The sequence below is a fragment of the Mytilus californianus genome, unplaced genomic scaffold, assembly GCF_021869535.1.
Source record: "Mytilus californianus isolate M0D057914Y unplaced genomic scaffold, xbMytCali1.0.p SCAF_4, whole genome shotgun sequence".
Classification (NCBI taxonomy): Eukaryota; Metazoa; Mollusca; class Bivalvia; order Mytilida; family Mytilidae; genus Mytilus; species Mytilus californianus.
Genome location: NW_026262690.1, coordinates 116426144 through 116445670, shown reverse-complemented (window position 1 = coordinate 116445670; position 19527 = coordinate 116426144). Strand labels below are relative to the sequence as shown.

Here is a 19527-nt window from a genome sequence, read left to right as displayed (position 1 = left end):
CAAAACATTACACTATTTATGAAATTGATAAAAGGAACTACCTTTTGATTGTGAACATTTTCTGGTTTGTATCCAGAGTTGCATGACTTTTAATTGTCAGATTTAAGTACATTTTTCACATGTTGTCTGTTACATGAGTATGCATGAATATATTTCCTGGCAGTTGTTGGAATTTGTGAAAGTAAGATACCTTTTGATTTGGAAATTTTATGATTTGTCATTCCAGAGTTGTGGGAATTGAACCCCTGTTTTAAAGCAATTTTTACATGTCACACAATAGCTCTATCATACTTGGATCAAATTACTATAAACTTAATACTGTTGAATGGGTTGGTGAATGCAGGCTTACTTTTGATTTTGTCATTCCAGAGAGATCAGATTTTTTAACAGTAATATTTATGGCAATATTCATACACTAATGGCTATCCTCATGCAAGTTTTTCTACAGAAACATTTTCCCAACTTGTGAAAAGATGCCTCATAAATATTCAATTTTATGCTGGCAACAAGACATTAATATCACTTGCTTTTGTTGCAGCTGCTTATTATCCCCCACGGAACGTGGGGAACAAAGTTCCGTTATGTATAATGTTTTTGACCCTTCCATCAGTCCATCTGTCAGTCCTATTCTTGTCATCTTAACTCCTCTGAAACCAAACAACAGAATTTCATGAAACTTTGTAGATAACAAGGACATACTATGTAAATGTGCATATCAACAGGAAATTATGATTCAATTTTTAAGTCGCGCCATATCTCAAAAACGATTTATGATTATTGCTTAAAATTTTACACACTTCTTAGTTATATTAATCTAAAGATCTGTATCCTTTTTGGTTTTGATTCAATTTTTTCGTGTAAAAAAAAGGAGGGTTTTCCCATGTCGCGTAGTATGTCAGAAACTATTTATGATTATTGCATAAAAATTCACACACAAGACGACAGGCGTATCATGCGCTCATGGCGCAGCTGTTTATTCTAGAAGTAATGCCCCTTTGAACATAGAATTTTGGCCTAAATATACTACTGCAACAGTTTGTCATTGCAACTACTCTAAATCCACACAACAGAATTTCATGAAACTTTGTAGATAATTAGGACACACTACAGAGATATGCATATCGACAGGAAATAATGATTCAATTTTTATAGGTGTTATGCCCCTTTGAATTTTTGTAGGAGTTAAGAGTCTTTGAACTTTGGAATAATGAATTTTATTCAAAATTTAAGTTTTGGCCCTACATTTCTTGCATTAGCTTTGCATTGGGGTTCATTCATGCTTAAAAACATTATTGCAGACAGTATGTACAAGGTGATTCAGTTGTTAAAAAATATTTTTTTCACATTGAATGCTGATGATTTTAAATGATTCACTCTAAAAAATTGTTGTGCATTCAATAATGATATAAATAAAGATGTTTTAAGTCTGAGATATCACTTAGAAGCACATTACTCCTCCATGAAAGATTTTAAACTGATTCACCCTGTTCGCAACATCTGGGTTACTGGAGACCTTCATTTTATGCTCAAAGATTCGGATCTACCAATTACATCTTCTTTAAATTTGATTTACTTTTACCATGGTAAAATCTTTGAAATTAGCCAAAAAAATGGGGTTACAACCTCTTTTTTCAATTTATACCGCCATCTTTTCCCCATAATTTGGAAATTATGACTGAGTTATTTACAGTGTAATATTTTATAAAAAGTCCAAATCACATTAAAGTTGTTTGTTTTGTTAACCTTGTTTGAAGAAATTGTTAGCTCTCCTGGCCCTGGTGTGAATTTTTGCCATCACTTTGTGCTGTCATCTGTTGTTGTTCGTTAACTTTTACAACAGTCTTTTACTCTGAATCTACTTGGCTAAATTAAACCAAACTTGGTCGCAACCATCCTTGGGTATCTTGTTTAAGAAATGTGTCTGATAACCCTGCTTGCCAACCAACATAGCAGACATGGCTATTAATAGAACATAGGGGTAAGATGCAAGTTTTGTCTATCTCTTGGAAATCGAAATAAATAGAGATAATCTGACAGGACTAAAAAGTTCAAAATGTTGAGATTAACCTATCGTCCATTCACATCAAAACTTATCTGCCTTGTCAGATTTTCTCTATCTATAGCGGTTTTTAAGATAATAGACAAACCTTGCACTTGACCCCTATGTTCTATTTTTTATCTCGCTTTCGTCGCAGTATGAGAGACATAGGGATTACTATCCAGCTGCGGCTGCAGTGTAAACTATTTGTATAAAGTTTTATATTTCAGAAAGTTGAAGACCTTGATGCTTCATACCTTGTATGCAGATACCTTATGTTTCAAAGTCTCCGTCTGTCATATGTCCATTGTCAATGACCTCATTTTCATGGTTCAGTGACTGCTTGAAAAAAAATTATGTCATGTGAACTTCTCACTTATTTTTAGTAATAGGATAATCATATTTGGAATATGGGTTCCTCGCAATGTCTTCATGTCCGTCAGACAGGGTTCACCTGACCTCGACCTCATTATATGGATCAGTGATCAAGGTTAAAGTTACATGATTAGTTTTCGTTTCTCAGATACTATAAGCAGTAGGTCAACTATATGAGGTAAAATTGAGAATGGAAATGGGGAATGTGTCAAAGAGACAACAACCCGACCATAGAACAGACAACAGCAGACCAGGTGTATGGAATGATTGTAAGGGTACATGTTAGTCTGGCAGGTTTCATCTCACCTTGACCTAGTATTCATGGTTCATTGGTTAGTGTTAAGTTTTTGTGTTTTGGTCTGTTTTTCAATTATCATAAGCAATTGGTCTACTAGATTTGGTCCCTTTTATAGCCAACTATACTGTATTGGTTTATCTTATTGTTGAAAGGCGGTATGGTTGCCTATAATTGCTTACATCCACTTTATTTGAACTTTGATGGATAGTTGTCTCGTTGGCAATCATACCACATCTCCTTATTAGTCGAAGGGGACTTTAGGTTTGCTCTCTGTCCGTCTGTCTGTCTGTCCATCCGTCAATCCGGCAAATCAGTTTTCCACACTTTTTTTCTTCGATCCCGTGCTTGAAGATATTGAAGATATTGATTTGATGATTGGTACATGTATATAGTTTTATCATGACAAGTTACAAATTAAGTTCGAATTTTGTTCCGGTCTAATGATTTTGTGCAGAGTTATGGTCTTTGGACTTAGAAAATTCACTCAATCAATTTTCCAAATTTTTTTTGTCATGCTTGAAGTTATTGACTTGATATTTGTTAAATAGTTTACACCATGGCAAGTTATAGATCAAGTTAGCATTTTTTTCCAGTACAGTGAATTTTTAGCTGGTAGGGGACTACGTATTGCCGGGACTACATATTGCCAGGCAATACTCACAGAATGCTTGTTTTATATTGGTGCATGGAATAATTGTAAGGCGTACATGTCTGTCTGACAGGATTGATCTGACCTTGACCTCATTGTCATAGATCTTTAAAAATGTTGAGTTTATGTGATACCTAAAGTAAAACCTTTTTCTTTAAGACTTTCAACATAAAATCAATGGTCAGTAAAGCAGGGGAGACATTTCAGCATGTGCAATCTTGTTAGTCATATCTGCCATGTTGGTAGGCAGGCAGGGTCATCAGACACATTTTTTAAATGAGATCAACAAAAATTGAGATTTTAGTCATGAGTTATATTCTAGTCTACAATGTTGGAAAGTGGCCCTTGTGGTGGATGCACATAAATAGAGATGAGTGACACATGCTCTTTAGAGCCTCTAGTTTAGTTTTTCAAATGGAAATTAAAGTGATTGTTTATTGTTGCATAGTACATGTCTTTAGGGCTATGATTTTTATCTGTAAATCCATTAGATATGAAATGATTTTAATAGTATTTTTATGTGTTTAGCAAGAAGGTTGAAAGAAATTCTCTGCCAGTAACATGGAGATGGTATATCCGATATATTACCATTTCATTTACCTTGCTTTTTGATATATTTTTCCTGCATTAGATTTTGTTTCTGTGAGTCATGGCTGATGATGCATGCATAGCAAAAGATGCTTACCTTGTAGTCTCATCTCTCTATTAAGAGTTCATGAGATTATTTTTTGTTTTTATGCCCCATTTACGATAGTAGAGGGGCATTATGTTTTTCGGTCTGTGTGTCCGTTCATTCCTCCGTCTGTCCCGCTTCAGGTTAAAGTTTTTGGTCAAGGTAGTTTTTGATGAAGTTGAAGTCCAATCAACTTGAAACTTAGTACACATGTTCCCTATGATATGATCTTTTTAATTTTAATGCCAAATTAGAGTTTTGACCCCAATTTCACAGTCCACTGAACATAGAAAATGATAATGTGAGTGGGGCATCCATGTACTATGGACACATTCTTGTTTTATCTTGATTTGATTTGTCCTCATAATTGATTTGTGATCTTTAAACATCTGGTAAACTTTTGTTGCCTTAATTTATTTATGCAGCAACTCCTAAATTACAATTCAGTATTCTGTGAATGAAGGGAGACATAAGATGTACACCAACCAAACATAACAATAAAATTAAGATCTAAAGGTCAATTCATGGTCTTAAAAAAAACAACTATGCAATATGTCAATCTCAGACTTTCCACAAGGCTTGGAAAATTGTGAGTAGATTCAATAGACACTTTATAAGAGCTGCCTATTTTCAGTTGTTCAGTTGTGGCTTTAAAATAATCCAAACAATAATTTATGAATATGAAATACAGTATATTGTAAGTAAAATCATGAATATTAGGAAGTAATCAAATCCGAATCCAGACACAAGAACAGTAATATATATTTTGACCTTGTCAGTTTTGGTTCTGTATTTGTATGTACTACAGTAAAGCTATGTACAATGTACCAGTATTGTCAATGTCTACACAGTATGGTTACTTAGTGTTCAGGTAATAAATACACTGTCCTAAAGTGTTCATGTGAATGTCAGCCTTTGTATTTCAATATTGTTTAATTTTAATTATAGACAAATTACCCAAATCACAACTTCAGAATCCTGAAACCTCAACTGTATATATTTTGGCCTTGTCCGGTTCACTTTTGTATGTACTACAGCCTATGTACAATGTACCTGTATTGTCAATGTATACAGAGTTTGGTAACACAATTCCTAACTGATCCTTAGTATTCAGGTAATGAATGCACTGTCCTGAAGTATTGAGGATATGAATCATGTGTTGCTCAATATCTGTAACTATGATATTGTCAGATTTTGTAGCCACTAAATCTGAAGGTGTTAATGTTTGTTGTTTGTTTACATCTGGATCCGGATTACCACTATACACCCATCTCATTCCATTGGTTTTGTTTATTGCCACTATCCTACCATCAAAATCTGCATTGAGACGATCTAGAACAAAAATGTTATTGTCATTGTCTGTAGTTATTCTTGCAGGAACTGTGAAGATAGATTTACTATTATTGTCTAAATGGTATAGTTTTTCTTTCCTTCCATTCATATCCATCACAATGACCTGTCTAGGACCCTTGACTGGAAATGGTTCTCCTTTTTCTCTTACCCCTACAATGATTTGGTTACTTTTGGTGACATGAACAGCTATGGTTTGAAGAGGTGCAAAGCTGTATGTTGACTGTTTGATTTCTCCAGATGCATTGGAAAGTATTTGTAGAATAGGTTCCATTAAAGATATCAGTAAATCTCCTGTTGGTAATAAAGCCATGTTAAATGATAATGCATTTAGTTTGTAAATTACTTGTACTGGTACTGATCCATTGTTTAGTTGTATCTTCTGTAATGTTTTAGTAAAACAGCTGTTTATCCACAAGGTTCCATCTTCATTACATACTAAATTTTCTATAATTGGTAGTTTAGTTTTAAATGTCTGTAGCACTTGAAATTCAAATTTGTCCAGTTCCTTATCATCTCCAAGCTCAGCCATTTCTCCATGCTGTGCTACCAAAATTGGTTGTTTTCCTGGTACATATTGTGGCAATCCCTTAAACATAGTGTTTACTGGTTCTACCTTCTGTTTCCTGTCTGCTCTAAGTGCTCTTTCCTGTTTAAATATATTGAAAACTTTATTTGCATTGTTCTGACTAAGGGAATTACTTAGGCTCTCTCTACGATTTTCTAAATCTTTTTTTATCTTCTGTGAACGGTTTTCTTCATCATGTACTGATTTCCTGAGAAAATCCCTTTGTTGATCAAGTTCAGTCAAAAGATTCTGTGTATGCTTTTCAACTTCATTCTTTAATACTCTTTCCCTGTTCAGAATTTTCTGCCTCTCTGTTTCATATTTGGATTCTTCAGATGATTCCTTTAAACCCAGTTTAGATAAACCTTTTTCAATTTGTGAAATGTTGTCTTCAACTTCAGTATGAAAATTAGTGACAGCTTTCACTGTCAACTTATATCCTTCATCTAATCCTGTCATATTGTGTTTGTTATGGGCTTTAAGAATACATAAGGGACATATAGCTTCCTCACATGTATGGCAATACAGACAACAGTTTTGTCCATTATGAACACTACATGGGATATTACTTATGTCTGGTTGATCGTTGACTTCTTGTTGATATGTAGCAATGTCCTTTGTGTCTATGATTGTATGTTGGTCAGTAGATTTCACTTTCTGATGAAGTTTCTGACATTTTGTACACAAGAGAAAGTCACATTGTATACATTTCCATTTGATCTCATTAGATTCCTCACACATTTGGCATGACAGTGGAACTTGTCCACTCTGAAGAGATTTTGATAATGCCATCATGTAGATCTAAGTCCATAAAACTTTTGCTTTTTGTTCTCATTATAACTGGAAAATACTATGGCACATGATTGTTCAAGTATTTACAGTGTCATTTGAATCCTTGATACAATTAATTGTTATCAAAGAAATAATCTTTCATATATAATATACTAACAGATAACAATTAATTCAAATTTGAGGACTGTATTGTAAATAGGATATTACTACTCAGACATGTTCTTGTGTTTATATCCTGTGCTAACTATATCTTCCTGATGTCAGATTTTTCTCATACAGAAGACTTTTAAGTAAAAGATATTAGTAACTGGTACACACATGTGTTTTACTCCTAGGCGAATCTGTTTGGAGTTGATGAGGCTGATCCTACTCATTTGATTGACAGTACTTTGGGAGATTTTGACCTCACAGATAACATTTAAAAAAGGAAGAGACCTCCATCTCTTGATGCAAAAATCAGAATTAAAGTGCACTGCGCATGCCTATTTCCTAATTAAATTTTTTTTTCTTGTTTTTTGGGGGCTTTTTTGTTGTTGGATTGATGTCTAATTGACTTATACCCCTTATTTCCTTTTATTCATATAAAAAAGAAGACCCTTTCAATCCATAAGTCTGCTTAATCCTTCCTATAGACAAAATCTACTTCCTGTAGGGTATTTGTTTTTTGCTCTTGCTATTTCCTTGTATACATCTTTTTATGTTTCATTTCTTATTTTTCCAAAACTTTTTTCTTTGTTGTTTTCTGAAAACATTTGGAAAAGGGAAACAAACAAAATATTTTTCCCAATTGAGAAACACGTCAATAATCAGCAGACAAATTTCATGCTCTTCTTGGAAAATCAACCTGTCAAAATGGTTGTCATTGTATTCATCTCATCAAACAAATATCTCTCATAACACTGATCCAGTGTTGTGGAAATCATAATGTCCTAAATGGTCAATGGCATAAGACTGTTGTGCATAAACAATAGAGGGATTTGTCTCTAAGTAACTTAAAAGTTTTGCATGCATGTCAATTTGTCATTAACGTACAGCTAGACACTAATATAGTTTGAATGGTAAAAGTAATACATGAATGATGTGTAATTGAACAGGGTTTTGTCCAGAAGTGACAATTGTTTTCTGTAACTAGCACATATTTTTTTCCTTTTTGGAGCATGAACACATTTTTTTGTTAATCATGATATAGTAATAATTGAATCTTTAATCATTTCAGCTATGAAATCCAAGTTATAGATGATGTCAGAAGAAAAGGCATAGGGAAATTTATTGTACAGATATTAGAATTAATTGCATATCAGTAAGTATAACTATTCTGATGTGAACAAGAAAATAAGAGCTGTTTGAGTCAGTTAAAACAAGAACCAAAATATATTGGTTTTCAAAATTTTCAAAAGTTGTCTCACATTAGTTAATACCATATATGCACATCTATAATGTTACAAGAGCACCTTTATTCGTAACACATTTTCCATAGGGTACCAGTGGTGTTCCATATTTTATTTCTTGAAGGCTACACACAAACTAGAAAAATATGGGAAGCAGTTCATTTTACAAGAAATGTCAGCGTTATATAACAGCCATCAGTGGTTCCCATGGCTTTGAGAATTCAACTGGACATTTGGTCCAGTAACCATTCGTCTTAACTGGACCAGACTCTTTTTTACAGGACATTTTCACTTATGATTTGGACAAAATTTGATCCATAAATTCATATCACTTAACTGGACCAAACCAATTTTTATCGGCCTTTGCCAAATGTCTGGAGACCTTTGGAATGACTGAGCCAAAAAAATATATATGGTCATGGGGCAAAAGTTTACTTAAAATGCATTTTTTTTGCTAAATGGGAAAAGCATTTTATTAATGGCTCCTTCATATATACATAAATTGAATGTATTTTCTACAGTTTGTACAATATGAATTGATTTTTTTTTATTTTTTAAACCTAAATGGATAAGTTTTTGATGAGAAGTAATTCCAACCCAGAATCATCCACTCAGGAGCCGCACACGATTTTATTCTAAGTACCATCTTGCCATGATCTTGGGGTTGAATACTTGCTGGTAAAATGTAAATAAATAATAGGCTCTGGTACAGGATGGGGAGGATCCTCATAAATGGGTACTATCCTCATTTATGGGTATTATACCTCAAAACGGGTATCAATTTTCAGTGATAAAAATATAAACTTTGGATTTACAGATATTTTCTGTCATGGCACAAACTTTCAGTTAAAGGACAACATTTTGCCTCAAGACAGTCACACCATGACTGAAATATCATCAGGATAAAAGTTAACAGCCTTTAAAAATAAGGATTTTTGGAGGCCATTATCCTTGTATTCAGTTCTCATTTAAACTATGGTCTTACAGGAAAAAATGTTGCCATTCATATAAATATTTGCGCCATGACAGCTATCATGATGAACTACAAAATTTGATATTTTGTCACTGTAAACTGATACCTGATTTTGAGTATAATTCCCATCAATGGGGATAGTACCCATTTATGAGGATCTTCCCCAACTTGTTGTAACCATAAGTACCAAGTGTCAATGGAGTTGAGGTTTGACATATCAAAAAATTTTAATACTAGTACAAGCTGTATTGAAATATGTAGGAGAGAACTAAAGAATTTTTATTGGATCATACATCTCATTCAATTGCAATAAATGACATTGTAGAATGGTTATGACTTGGTTGGTATTTATAGGTTTCATGATAATGAGTTAGAATTGGATATTACTTGATATGAACTCAAGTTATTTAATTTCAATATAATAATACTACAGTAAAGTTTATTTTTACTATTTGAATTAAATAACGATAGTAGATGTCAAGCGATATCCAATTTTGATGACTTGTTAAACCTATTTCTCTTATGGAAAAAATTTTCTTTGACTGATTGAGGCAAAATAAAATATATGTCTGTTTAGAGGTTACATCATAAAAAAAGATAGGTAGGTAGATCGGTATTTCTATTTTATTTCTTGCGACATGATTTTGAGTGTGCGGTTCATATTGTCGTGGATCGAGTTGTCCATGGCCCGAGTTGACCCATATTTTTAATGATTTTATTATTCCCTTGGTTATTGGTTGGAAAAAAATGGTGACAAAGTGTTCATTTCATCAAACGAGTCGCGAGTTTCTTTAAGGAAACGGCTGTCATATTCACGATTGGGATGTATCAGGCAATTGATTAAATTTATTGGCAACACTTTGCTCTTTACAACAGAAAATAAAATGACTTAGGGTCGGTTGGGTAACCGTAAACAGACATATATTTTTTTTTTTTGCCTGATCTTGTCTTTTACACATACCAGTATGACGTCATATATCCTGTTCCAGCGTCAAGCTTTTATTTTATTTAAAGGTTTCATAACGAATTGGAATTGAACATCAATTGATATCAACTCAAGTTATTTAATTTCAATATAATAATAAATGAGCCTAATGCAAGTTTATTATTACTATTTGAATTGAATAACTATAGTTGATATCAAGTGATATCCAATTCTCAATTCTCTTATGGTGAACATTGTCTTTGTGTTAAATAGAGAAGTCTGACTCATTGATCTTTTGCACATAACAGTATGACGTCATATGTCCTGTTCCGGCATCAAAATTTAACCTCAGACATTTTATAACTTTTTGCACGCTTTAGAATGTAATAAAATTTGACAAAAATAAGATTTTCTGGTGATAGGTGTGAGTGTTTTGTATATTATTGAAGAAATAACCTATCTGGGTTGCCATGGGGGAAAATAAATCGTTTTGACCTTTGAAAGTCATCAATGACCTAACGAATAACAAATGGAAATGTTGCAATTTTGTTTCATGATGCTGGATATGCCAATCAAATTAACACATATTTTCCTACCACTCTTTCGTATCACACTTGGTGCAGTGTGATACAAGAAATATCTCTTCATGTGAGAAATAGGTTACATGCTACGACCATAAGAGAAAGACATTTTCATGATTAAAATGTCTTGAAGCAGTCTTTACTCTTTTAACAATAGAATATGATATTATTATGATTTTGGTTTTTGGTGGAAGAAGACTTCAAGTCTTCTGAGAGCCTTTACTGCCGGCTGTAAAATCATTGAACCGTCACCAGGACGTATGCCGTGTCCCTTTCTGTGCTTTACAATTTCATAATAACTTCCGTGCCATATCTTGACACCGATGTTTACACATGATCTAAGCATCTGCATCATTTAATTTATTAGTTAGGCTTGAAAAACGATCACTATCGTTAGTGTTATAATTTCTCATGTTTTAATGTATAAATATCAACCCTTTTATTTATGTAAATTATTAGATTTCATCTGATCTTACATGAACGTTATTTATTTACTGTAACCGCCCTGATTACATGTTCGCCCTTGGTCCGTTCGCCCTGAGTTCGTCCCCATAGAGTACATTCACCCTGGGTTCCTTCTCCTTACTTTTATCGTGGAAGTATTATATTGACTGCTTTTATCAAGGACGTTTTATACGTTCTTGCAATTATTAAAAAATAATAATATTATGGGTATCAAAGTTTAATAAACTTATTCGGATATTTATATGGTATAAATTCTCGAAATTCAGAACCACGTTGGTTACGTATCTGCGCATGTGCACAAATGGGAAATTTAACTGTGCATCTGAAAGTTTCAAAATAATGATAAACAGAATTGTCATATATTCATACAATCCATCTTGAGTTAAAGTCAAGTATATACGTGGAGAGTACGACTTCAAATCAATGATGCTTGAAAAAATACACGGATTTAGTTGTTCCGTCTGCGTTCAGATCTTTAATGCAATCAATTAAATCATATTCCAGTTTTAGACAACATGTGCTTTTTAAAACGAAAGTTAGAATATTTAAGCATGTTATTGTGATAATAAAGAGTCAAGCGCACACGTGAATCTGCTGGTGTTTTACACATCAAACGATGCACCGTCTGTTGACAGAAATATCAATGTACAAACTAATGTCTGTTGACGGATTCCATTTCGAAAGTACGTAGTTTTCATGTCGATCATTGTCGGAATGTCCCCACTATGATTGCCTTTATTGCCTTAATACGTTTCAAAGTTTTAGAAGTGATAAAAAACGGGATTTAAGAACTGAATAGTCCAGCTCTTTACCATTATTCGTCATTAAGGTACACACATTATTGAGGCTCGAGTACGGAACTAGTAATTCGTTACTGTCAATAGTTTTATTTTCATGAAAAATTTCAGAAAAGGCCTGTGTGACTCCTGACGGAAAATGCCATTCCTACCCTCATATTTTTGTGTAAAAATATTAGACGAAAAACAAATATCATATATATGGGTCAAGCACTTTAAATGAAGGGGTTTGAAATGCTAAAAGAGTCAAGCGCACACGTGATTCTGTCAACTGACGGTGCATCGTTTGATGTGTAAAACACCAGCAGATTCACGTGTGCGCTTGACTCTAAATTATCGCTATAACATAGCAAGGTCATCACCTGACATGACCAGTCAATCCGTGGCCTGACACATATCTGTATTGGATATATTTAGAATTTTTCAATATTTGTTTATAATGAAAAACCCTAGTTTAAGCAAAGTTGACTAAAATCTTGGTGGCCAGTTTTTTTTCAAGTTAACTATCTGCCTTTGACAGAAAACTTTCAAGTGAAACCAAATCAATTACTGTTATAATTGCTTGGCGAAATTGCATTGCATCAAGTTGACCATGCTGAGACGAATGTATGGAATTTAGTTATAGAAAATTTAATTTGAATCAACAGTATTTGCAGATTTTTATGTTAAGTATAGTGAGTTTTGGTTGAGTTATGAGTATTATTATTTTTGGAAGAAAAAAATACGTCGAAAGCAATAATGGGACAAAGCAGGCTGGGTTGGTGGGGGCTGCTTTTATTGTAATTCAAGTTACCTTTTATGCATCTTCTTCCACCTCAGAGCAATCAGCTCTTTGATTAATATGTATTAGGTCCTCTTTCCCATAAAATCCCCCATGGAGGTTTTGAAAATTTGGTAGGTATTCATATATTGATATTTCTTATTCTTATTTTTTTCAGAACAGAGATGGTAAAGGTGATGTTAACAACATTTAAACATAACAAAGTTGCTCAGGGTTTCTTTAAAAACACAATGAAGTAAGTTAACAACATTTAAACATAACAAAGTGGCTCAGGGTTTCTTTAAAAACACAATGAAGTAAGTTAACAACATTTAAACATAACAAAGTGGCTCAGGGTTTCTTTAAAAACACAATGAAGTAAGTTAACAACATTTAAACGTAACAAAGTGGCTCAGGGTTTCTTTAATTTTAACTTAAAAAAGTTTAAAAACACAATGAAGTAAGTTAACATGTTAGTCTAATCAATTACTATTGGATGTCTCAAAATTTGATATTTTCTGAAATTGATATCATTATCATATGCTTGATGGATGGTTTTTGTCTCCGTATGCAAGACTAAGGTATTACTATCCGGCAGCGGCGTAAACTATTTGTATAAAGCTTTATATTTCAGAAGGTAGAAGACCTGGATGCTTCATATCTTGTATGCAGATACCTTATGTTACAAAGTTTCCATCTGTCATATGTCCATTGTCCTTGACCTCATTTTTATGGTCCAGGGAATGTATGAAAAAAAATTATAGTTTTTTTGTCATGTGAATTTCTCATTTATTATGAGTAATAGGATATGAAACTATATTTGGTATATGGGTTCCTTGCAACACCTACATGTCTGCCAGACAGGGTTCACCTGACCTTGACTTCATTTCATGGATCAGTCATCAAGGTTAAAGTTATGTGATTAGGTCTGTTTCTCAAATACTATAAGCAGTACTAGTAGGTCAACTATATGTGGTGTATGGAATGATTTTAGTGGGTACATGTCAGTCTGGCAAGTTTCATCTCACCTTGACCTCATTTTCATGGTTCATTGGCCATTGCTAAGTTTTTTTGCTTTGGCCTGTTTTTCAAGTACTATAAGCAATAGGTCAATTATATTTGGTGTATGGAACGATTGTAAGTTGTAGATGTCTGTCTGGCAGATATCTTTGACCTTGACCTCATTTTCATGGTTCATTGGTCAATGTTAAGTATTTGTGTTTCTGTCTGTTTTTCAAATAATAATAGTAATAGGTCAACTATATTTACTGTATGGAATAACTGTAAGGTGTACATGTATGTCTGGCAGGTATAATCTGACCTTGACCCCATTTTCATGGTTCATTGGTCAATGTTATGTTTTTAACCGGATTTTCGAAGGAAAAATCGGTTATTGATTTGGGGATGTACGGCCGGCGGGCGGCTGCCAAACTGTGTCCGTTAATTATCATTCAAACCCTTTGACGATTTTTTTTTCAAATTTTGATATGTTGTTTCCTGTGACTAAATGAAGGTCAAGTTCAATTTTCACAATTTTAGCTTTTCTCGTTTTTGAGTTGTCGACTTTTTAGTATCCAGAAGTTATAATTATTATGTGATTGAGTTATTTCCCTTTGAACAGAAATTGTGATTTGCAAATATCATTTTCGTTAGATAATAATCTATTTTTATTAAAGGATATATTTCATTACATTACATTGTGTAGCTAAAATTGTTGCCATTGATAGATAAGTTGCAGATCTATATTAATTAGTTTGTGACAAATGAAAGAAAAAATATTGGGAACTGTTAATTATATATATAAAGTTTGTTTACACTAAGTGTTTTTAAATAATTTTCACCTGTTAATAGATAACAAAGCATCTGGTAAATATCTTATCACACAATTATAATTGGAGTGACAGATTTATTTGAAAATTTTCTGTTTCCTTAGTGTTAATGATAAGATCTGTAGGACTGTATAAATAAAGTTTGAAATTTACTGTTCATTATAAGACATTTTGAAGATAATTACAGATAAGTTTTATAGATTTTTAATAGATATTGTATGATGATAAATGACATTTTGTATTTTTTTCTTCTTTTCTTTTGTAAATTGTTTGAAGAATTTTGTGGTTGGTTTGTTTGTTATTCTGTATAAACTTATTTTCTGAATGCTATATATATTTGATTATAATTTGAAAATATATAACATCATATCTAATTTTAGAGAACTATTTGTTTATAATTTATTCAGTTTGAGTTATTTCCCTTTGATTAGAAAATTAATAAGTATATGGATAACATTAAACTGTCTTTCATTTCAACATAAATTAAATATATATAGGGTTCTTTCAAATGCTGAATCTAAACCTGTATTTAAATATTGGATTTTTGGGCCCAGTTTTCAAGTCGGTCCAAATTAGGGTCCAAAGTTAAACTTTGTTTGATTTCAACAAAAATTAAATTTATGGGGTTTTTTGAAATGCTGAATCTAACCATGTATTTAGAGATTTTGGATTTTGGGCTCCTTTATCAAATTGGTCAACATTGAGGTCCAAAGGGTTCTAAATTAAACTTTTGTTTGATTTCATCAAAAATTGAATTCTTGGGGTTCTTTGATATGCTGATTCTAACAATGTACTTAGATTTTGGATATTGGACCATAATAGGTAAATGTCCAATTTCAAATTTTTCAGTTCTTTGACCACATTCATTTTTGTGTTTTGGATTGTTTTTCAATTACCTTAAGCAATAGGTCAACTATATTTGGTTTTTAAAAATACCATTGTCGCAGGCGAGACAAAAACCATCCATCAAACATATTCATATCAATTTCAGAAAATATTAAATTTTGAGACATCCAATAGTAATTCTGGAACAACAGAGACATATATAAGTTGTATTGTAAGGTGTATATGTCTGTCTGACTGGATTTATCTGACCTTGACCTCATCTCATAGATCTTCAAAAATGTTAAGCTTATGTGATACTTTCAAAATAAAATCAATGGTCAGTAAAGCCGGCGAGACATTTCAGCATGTGCATTCTTGTATGTTACCTGTTGGGAGAAAAACTATTTACACATTGAGTTTGAGCATACTGAGCCATGTTGCAACATCGTATTGATTTTCAGTTTGAAAATAAAGGGTGTGTGGATAGAATAAAAACACCATTAATTTGGGAGAGAATAGTTTCATTTTTAAAATGATTGGATTCCTTATAAATAATTTATTTTTTACAGCTTTTCATCTTTGTCTTTCATACATAACTTATAACTTATAATTATACCTTCCACAAGCAAAGTTGTGTGGGGTATATAGGAATCAGCCTGTCTGTCTGTGTATATGTCCAAACTAACTTTTGAGCCCTTTTTAGCTCACCTAGCCCGAAGGGCCAAGTGAGCTTTTCTCATCACTTGGCGTCCGTCGTCGTTAGCTTTTTACAAAAATCTTCTCCTCTGAAACCACTGGGCCAAATTTAACCAAACTTGGCCACAATCATCATTAGGGTATCTAGTTTTAAAAATGTGTCCGATGACCCCGCCAACCAACCAAGATGGCGGCCATAGCTAAAAATAGAACATAGGGGTAAAATGTAGATTTTGGCTTATATCTCTGAAACCAAAGCATTTAGAGTAAATCTGACATAGGATAAAACTGATTATCAGGTCAAGATCTATCTGCCCTGAAATTTTCAGACAAATCTGACAACCTGTTGTTGGGTTGCTGCCCCTGAATTGGTAATTTTAAGGAAATTTTGCCGTTTTTGGTTATTATCTTGAATATTATTATAGATAGAGATAAACTGTAAACAGCAATAATGTTCAGCAAAGTAAGATCTACAAATAAGTTGTCATGACCAAAATTGTCAGTCGACCCCTTTAGGAGTTATTGCCCTTTATAGTCAATTTTTAACAATTTTTTGTAAATGTTTGTAATCTTTTACAAAAATCTTCTTCTCTGAAACTACTGAGACAAATTTAAACATACTTGGCCATAATCATTATTAGGGTATCTAGTTTAAAAAATTTGTCCGATGACCCCGCCTTCTAACCATCATGGCTGACTTGGTTAAAAATAGAACATAGGGGTAAAATGCAGTTTTTGGTTTATATCTCTGAAACTAAAGCATTTAGAGCAAATCTGACAGGTGGCAAAATGTTCATCAGATTTAGATTTATCTGCCCTGAAATTTTCAGACGAATCCGCCAACCCGTTGTTGGGTTGCTGCCCTCGAGTTAGTAATTTTACAGAAATTTTACAGTTTTTTGTTATTAATTTAGATATCATTAAAATATCTAATATCTAATACTATTAATTATGATTTTAACCTTATTTTGCATGATTTCCAAAGCATCAGTAAATACAGGTGAGCGACACAGGCTCTTGAGAGCCTCTAGTTTCAATTTAGACCAACTTTGTACAAGTACAGATTACTATGGTCAACTTTGAAGCACAAATGATTCTTTTGGTCTCTTTAGTACTTCCAGAATTGGGCCGCCTAATTATACTATTCAGTATGCACTTTGTAGATGCAACATCTCCTGCGTGCTTTATTAGATGTTCATTAAACTTTGTACAGTGTAAGATCGTAACATTTTTCATGTACAATTTAGAATGGCATTCTGGAGTTATGCCTATTTGAACTTTATAATTTTTTTATACTATTCACCATGCACTTTGTGGACACAATTCATCCTATGTGCTTCATCAGATGTTCGTGAAACTTTGTACAAGCTCCTAACATGAAGATGCACATCACAATTTTCACAATAATGAATATATTTCAAAAAAATTATGAATTTTTAGTATTGTGATATAATTTTACAGGTATATTAGAAAAATAAATCATCTTAATGCATATTGTGTTATAATTTTACAGGTACTCAAAAGGGTAATTAACTTAATGCTTATTGTGTTATAATTAAACGGGTACATAACAAAATAAATAATCTTTATGCATCTATTGTGTTACAATTTTACAGGTACGTCATAGATGAAATCTCACCAGAAGATCCATTATTTGAGGAGGGCTATCATTATGAAATACTCAGTAAACCAATCAAACAGAAACCAAACAAGACAGGTGATGCCAGTAACGCCCAATCAAATAAAGCTGTTGTAGAACCAATGCAGACATCACCTGTCAAAGCATCGTAGCAGACGCATAAAGGCCTGATCTGATTGGACAAGAATTTGAATGAATATTCATTCCATGAACAAAATTCACTCAATATTAAACATCTATAGATGGTTGTGATATTCCACATACATTGAGATACAATTTTGTAAGAGCTGTGTATTTCATTGATCATGTACATTTCAAAAATAAAATTGTTACATTTTCATGATGGTTTGGAAGTTAATAGGTCAATCACATTACAAAGGTATTTTCAATTTACTGATTGACAAGATTCTATTAGAGAGTGCAATGATGACTATACCACCAATCCCCCCCCCCCCAACCCCCCCCCCCTTCCCCCCCCCCCTCCCCCCCCCCCCCCCCCCCCCCCCCCCCCCCCAAAAAAAAAAAAACACAAAACAAAACAAGCAAAAAAACTGCTGAATTATGACATTTATGAGTTAGCTATTAATTTTTTGTAAGGGGGTATCATAGTCTTTGGTAAAACAAATAAATTTTTTTGTTAATTTTTTAATTCCAAATATTAATGTGACATGAGCTGCCAAATTCATGCCCACTGAATGACTCAATTCCTCAGATTTGAGTTTACAACATACTGTCTGGCCGGTTTCACTTTACATTTACCTCGTTTAAATAGTAATTGATAAACAAGTTTTCCTGATTGCACCAGATGCTCAGTTTAAGTTACAGCGGTCATCTATATGTGTTGTATACAATCACGTTACGTTGTACATGTCCATCTTGCATGACTTAATTTTCATGGATCATTGATTATGTTAAGTTTCTGTGATATATGTGGTAAGACCTTAATAGAGACTTTCAGCATAAAATTAGACCTAAGCATGCGAGTCATTTCAGCGTGTGCATTCTTGATTTATATATATATATAAACAAAACCATTATACGATACGGTTTTCAAGGGGGAAATTTTAGGACTCGATATTGACCATTGAATGTTCTGATAATGGAATTTTGTTGCAGAAGTAACAATTTGAGTGTCCAAAATAATCCAAATCAGTTATAAAACCTATGTTTTGCAAATGAAACAGAAGACAAATATTTGTACTTGGTCAGAGCTGTTACCTCTAACTGATCTGTATATGAAATAATCGGAAAACCTTGTTAAGCTTTTTCGAAATGTTTGAAAATGATTTTCCCGCGACATAGGAGGCAATAATTGGGAAATCTTGTTTTCTCGAGCTATTTTAAGAGTTTTCTTTGAAAAAAACATAACACACACTTTTAATGTATTCATTTCAAAATATTTATTTGTAAGAGGTATACTCGAATGAAAATATTCGAAAAAATCAGAACCTTGTAATACTAGTATAATTAAATAGTGCACATGTATGGTGAAAGTTTTTAAAATCAAGGAACCGCCTTGGTGGTAGTGTGCTTACCTCGAGTGTGAAGGTCTTTGGTTTTATCCCAGCCAGGTTCAAATGGTGTTTGCAGGTAAGTTCGGATTGAGTTGCATTTCTTTCTGCATACAACTTGTGGACTTACAAAATCTTACAACAAGTTTCAGCTGAACTTAACAGCTACACTATCAATGATCCGTGAAGATGACGTCAAAGACAGTCGGACATGCCTTTTTTATACACCTTGCATTCATTCTTGAATATTCCAAATATAGTGGTCCAATTGTTTATAGTGTCTGAGAAACGTATCTAATCATTAAATCTGAAAATTGACAATGAACCATGAAAATAAGGCCATGGTTACATGAATCCCACCAGACAGACATTGAGTACGCTATACCAACTAAAGT

The 19527-nt window shown here is 33.1% G+C and overlaps 1 protein-coding gene across 3 annotated transcripts in view; it reads left to right on the top strand.

Moving 5' to 3' along the window:
- The window catches only part of LOC127739192 (N-alpha-acetyltransferase 40-like), a 35469-nt gene that overhangs the window by 6445 nt on the left and 9497 nt on the right, over positions 1 to 19527 (top strand). Inside the window, exons 7-9 of one of the 3 annotated variants that reach the window (XM_052250810.1) lie at positions 7960 to 8043; positions 12811 to 12888; positions 17599 to 17699. In XM_052250810.1, the coding sequence (XP_052106770.1) occupies positions 7960 to 8043; positions 12811 to 12888; positions 17599 to 17699 (263 nt within the window). Of the gene's footprint in view, positions 1 to 7959; positions 8044 to 12810; positions 12889 to 17598; positions 17960 to 19527 lie in introns of those variants that run through there. The other 2 variants (XM_052250809.1, XM_052250812.1) reach the window with 2 other exon arrangements.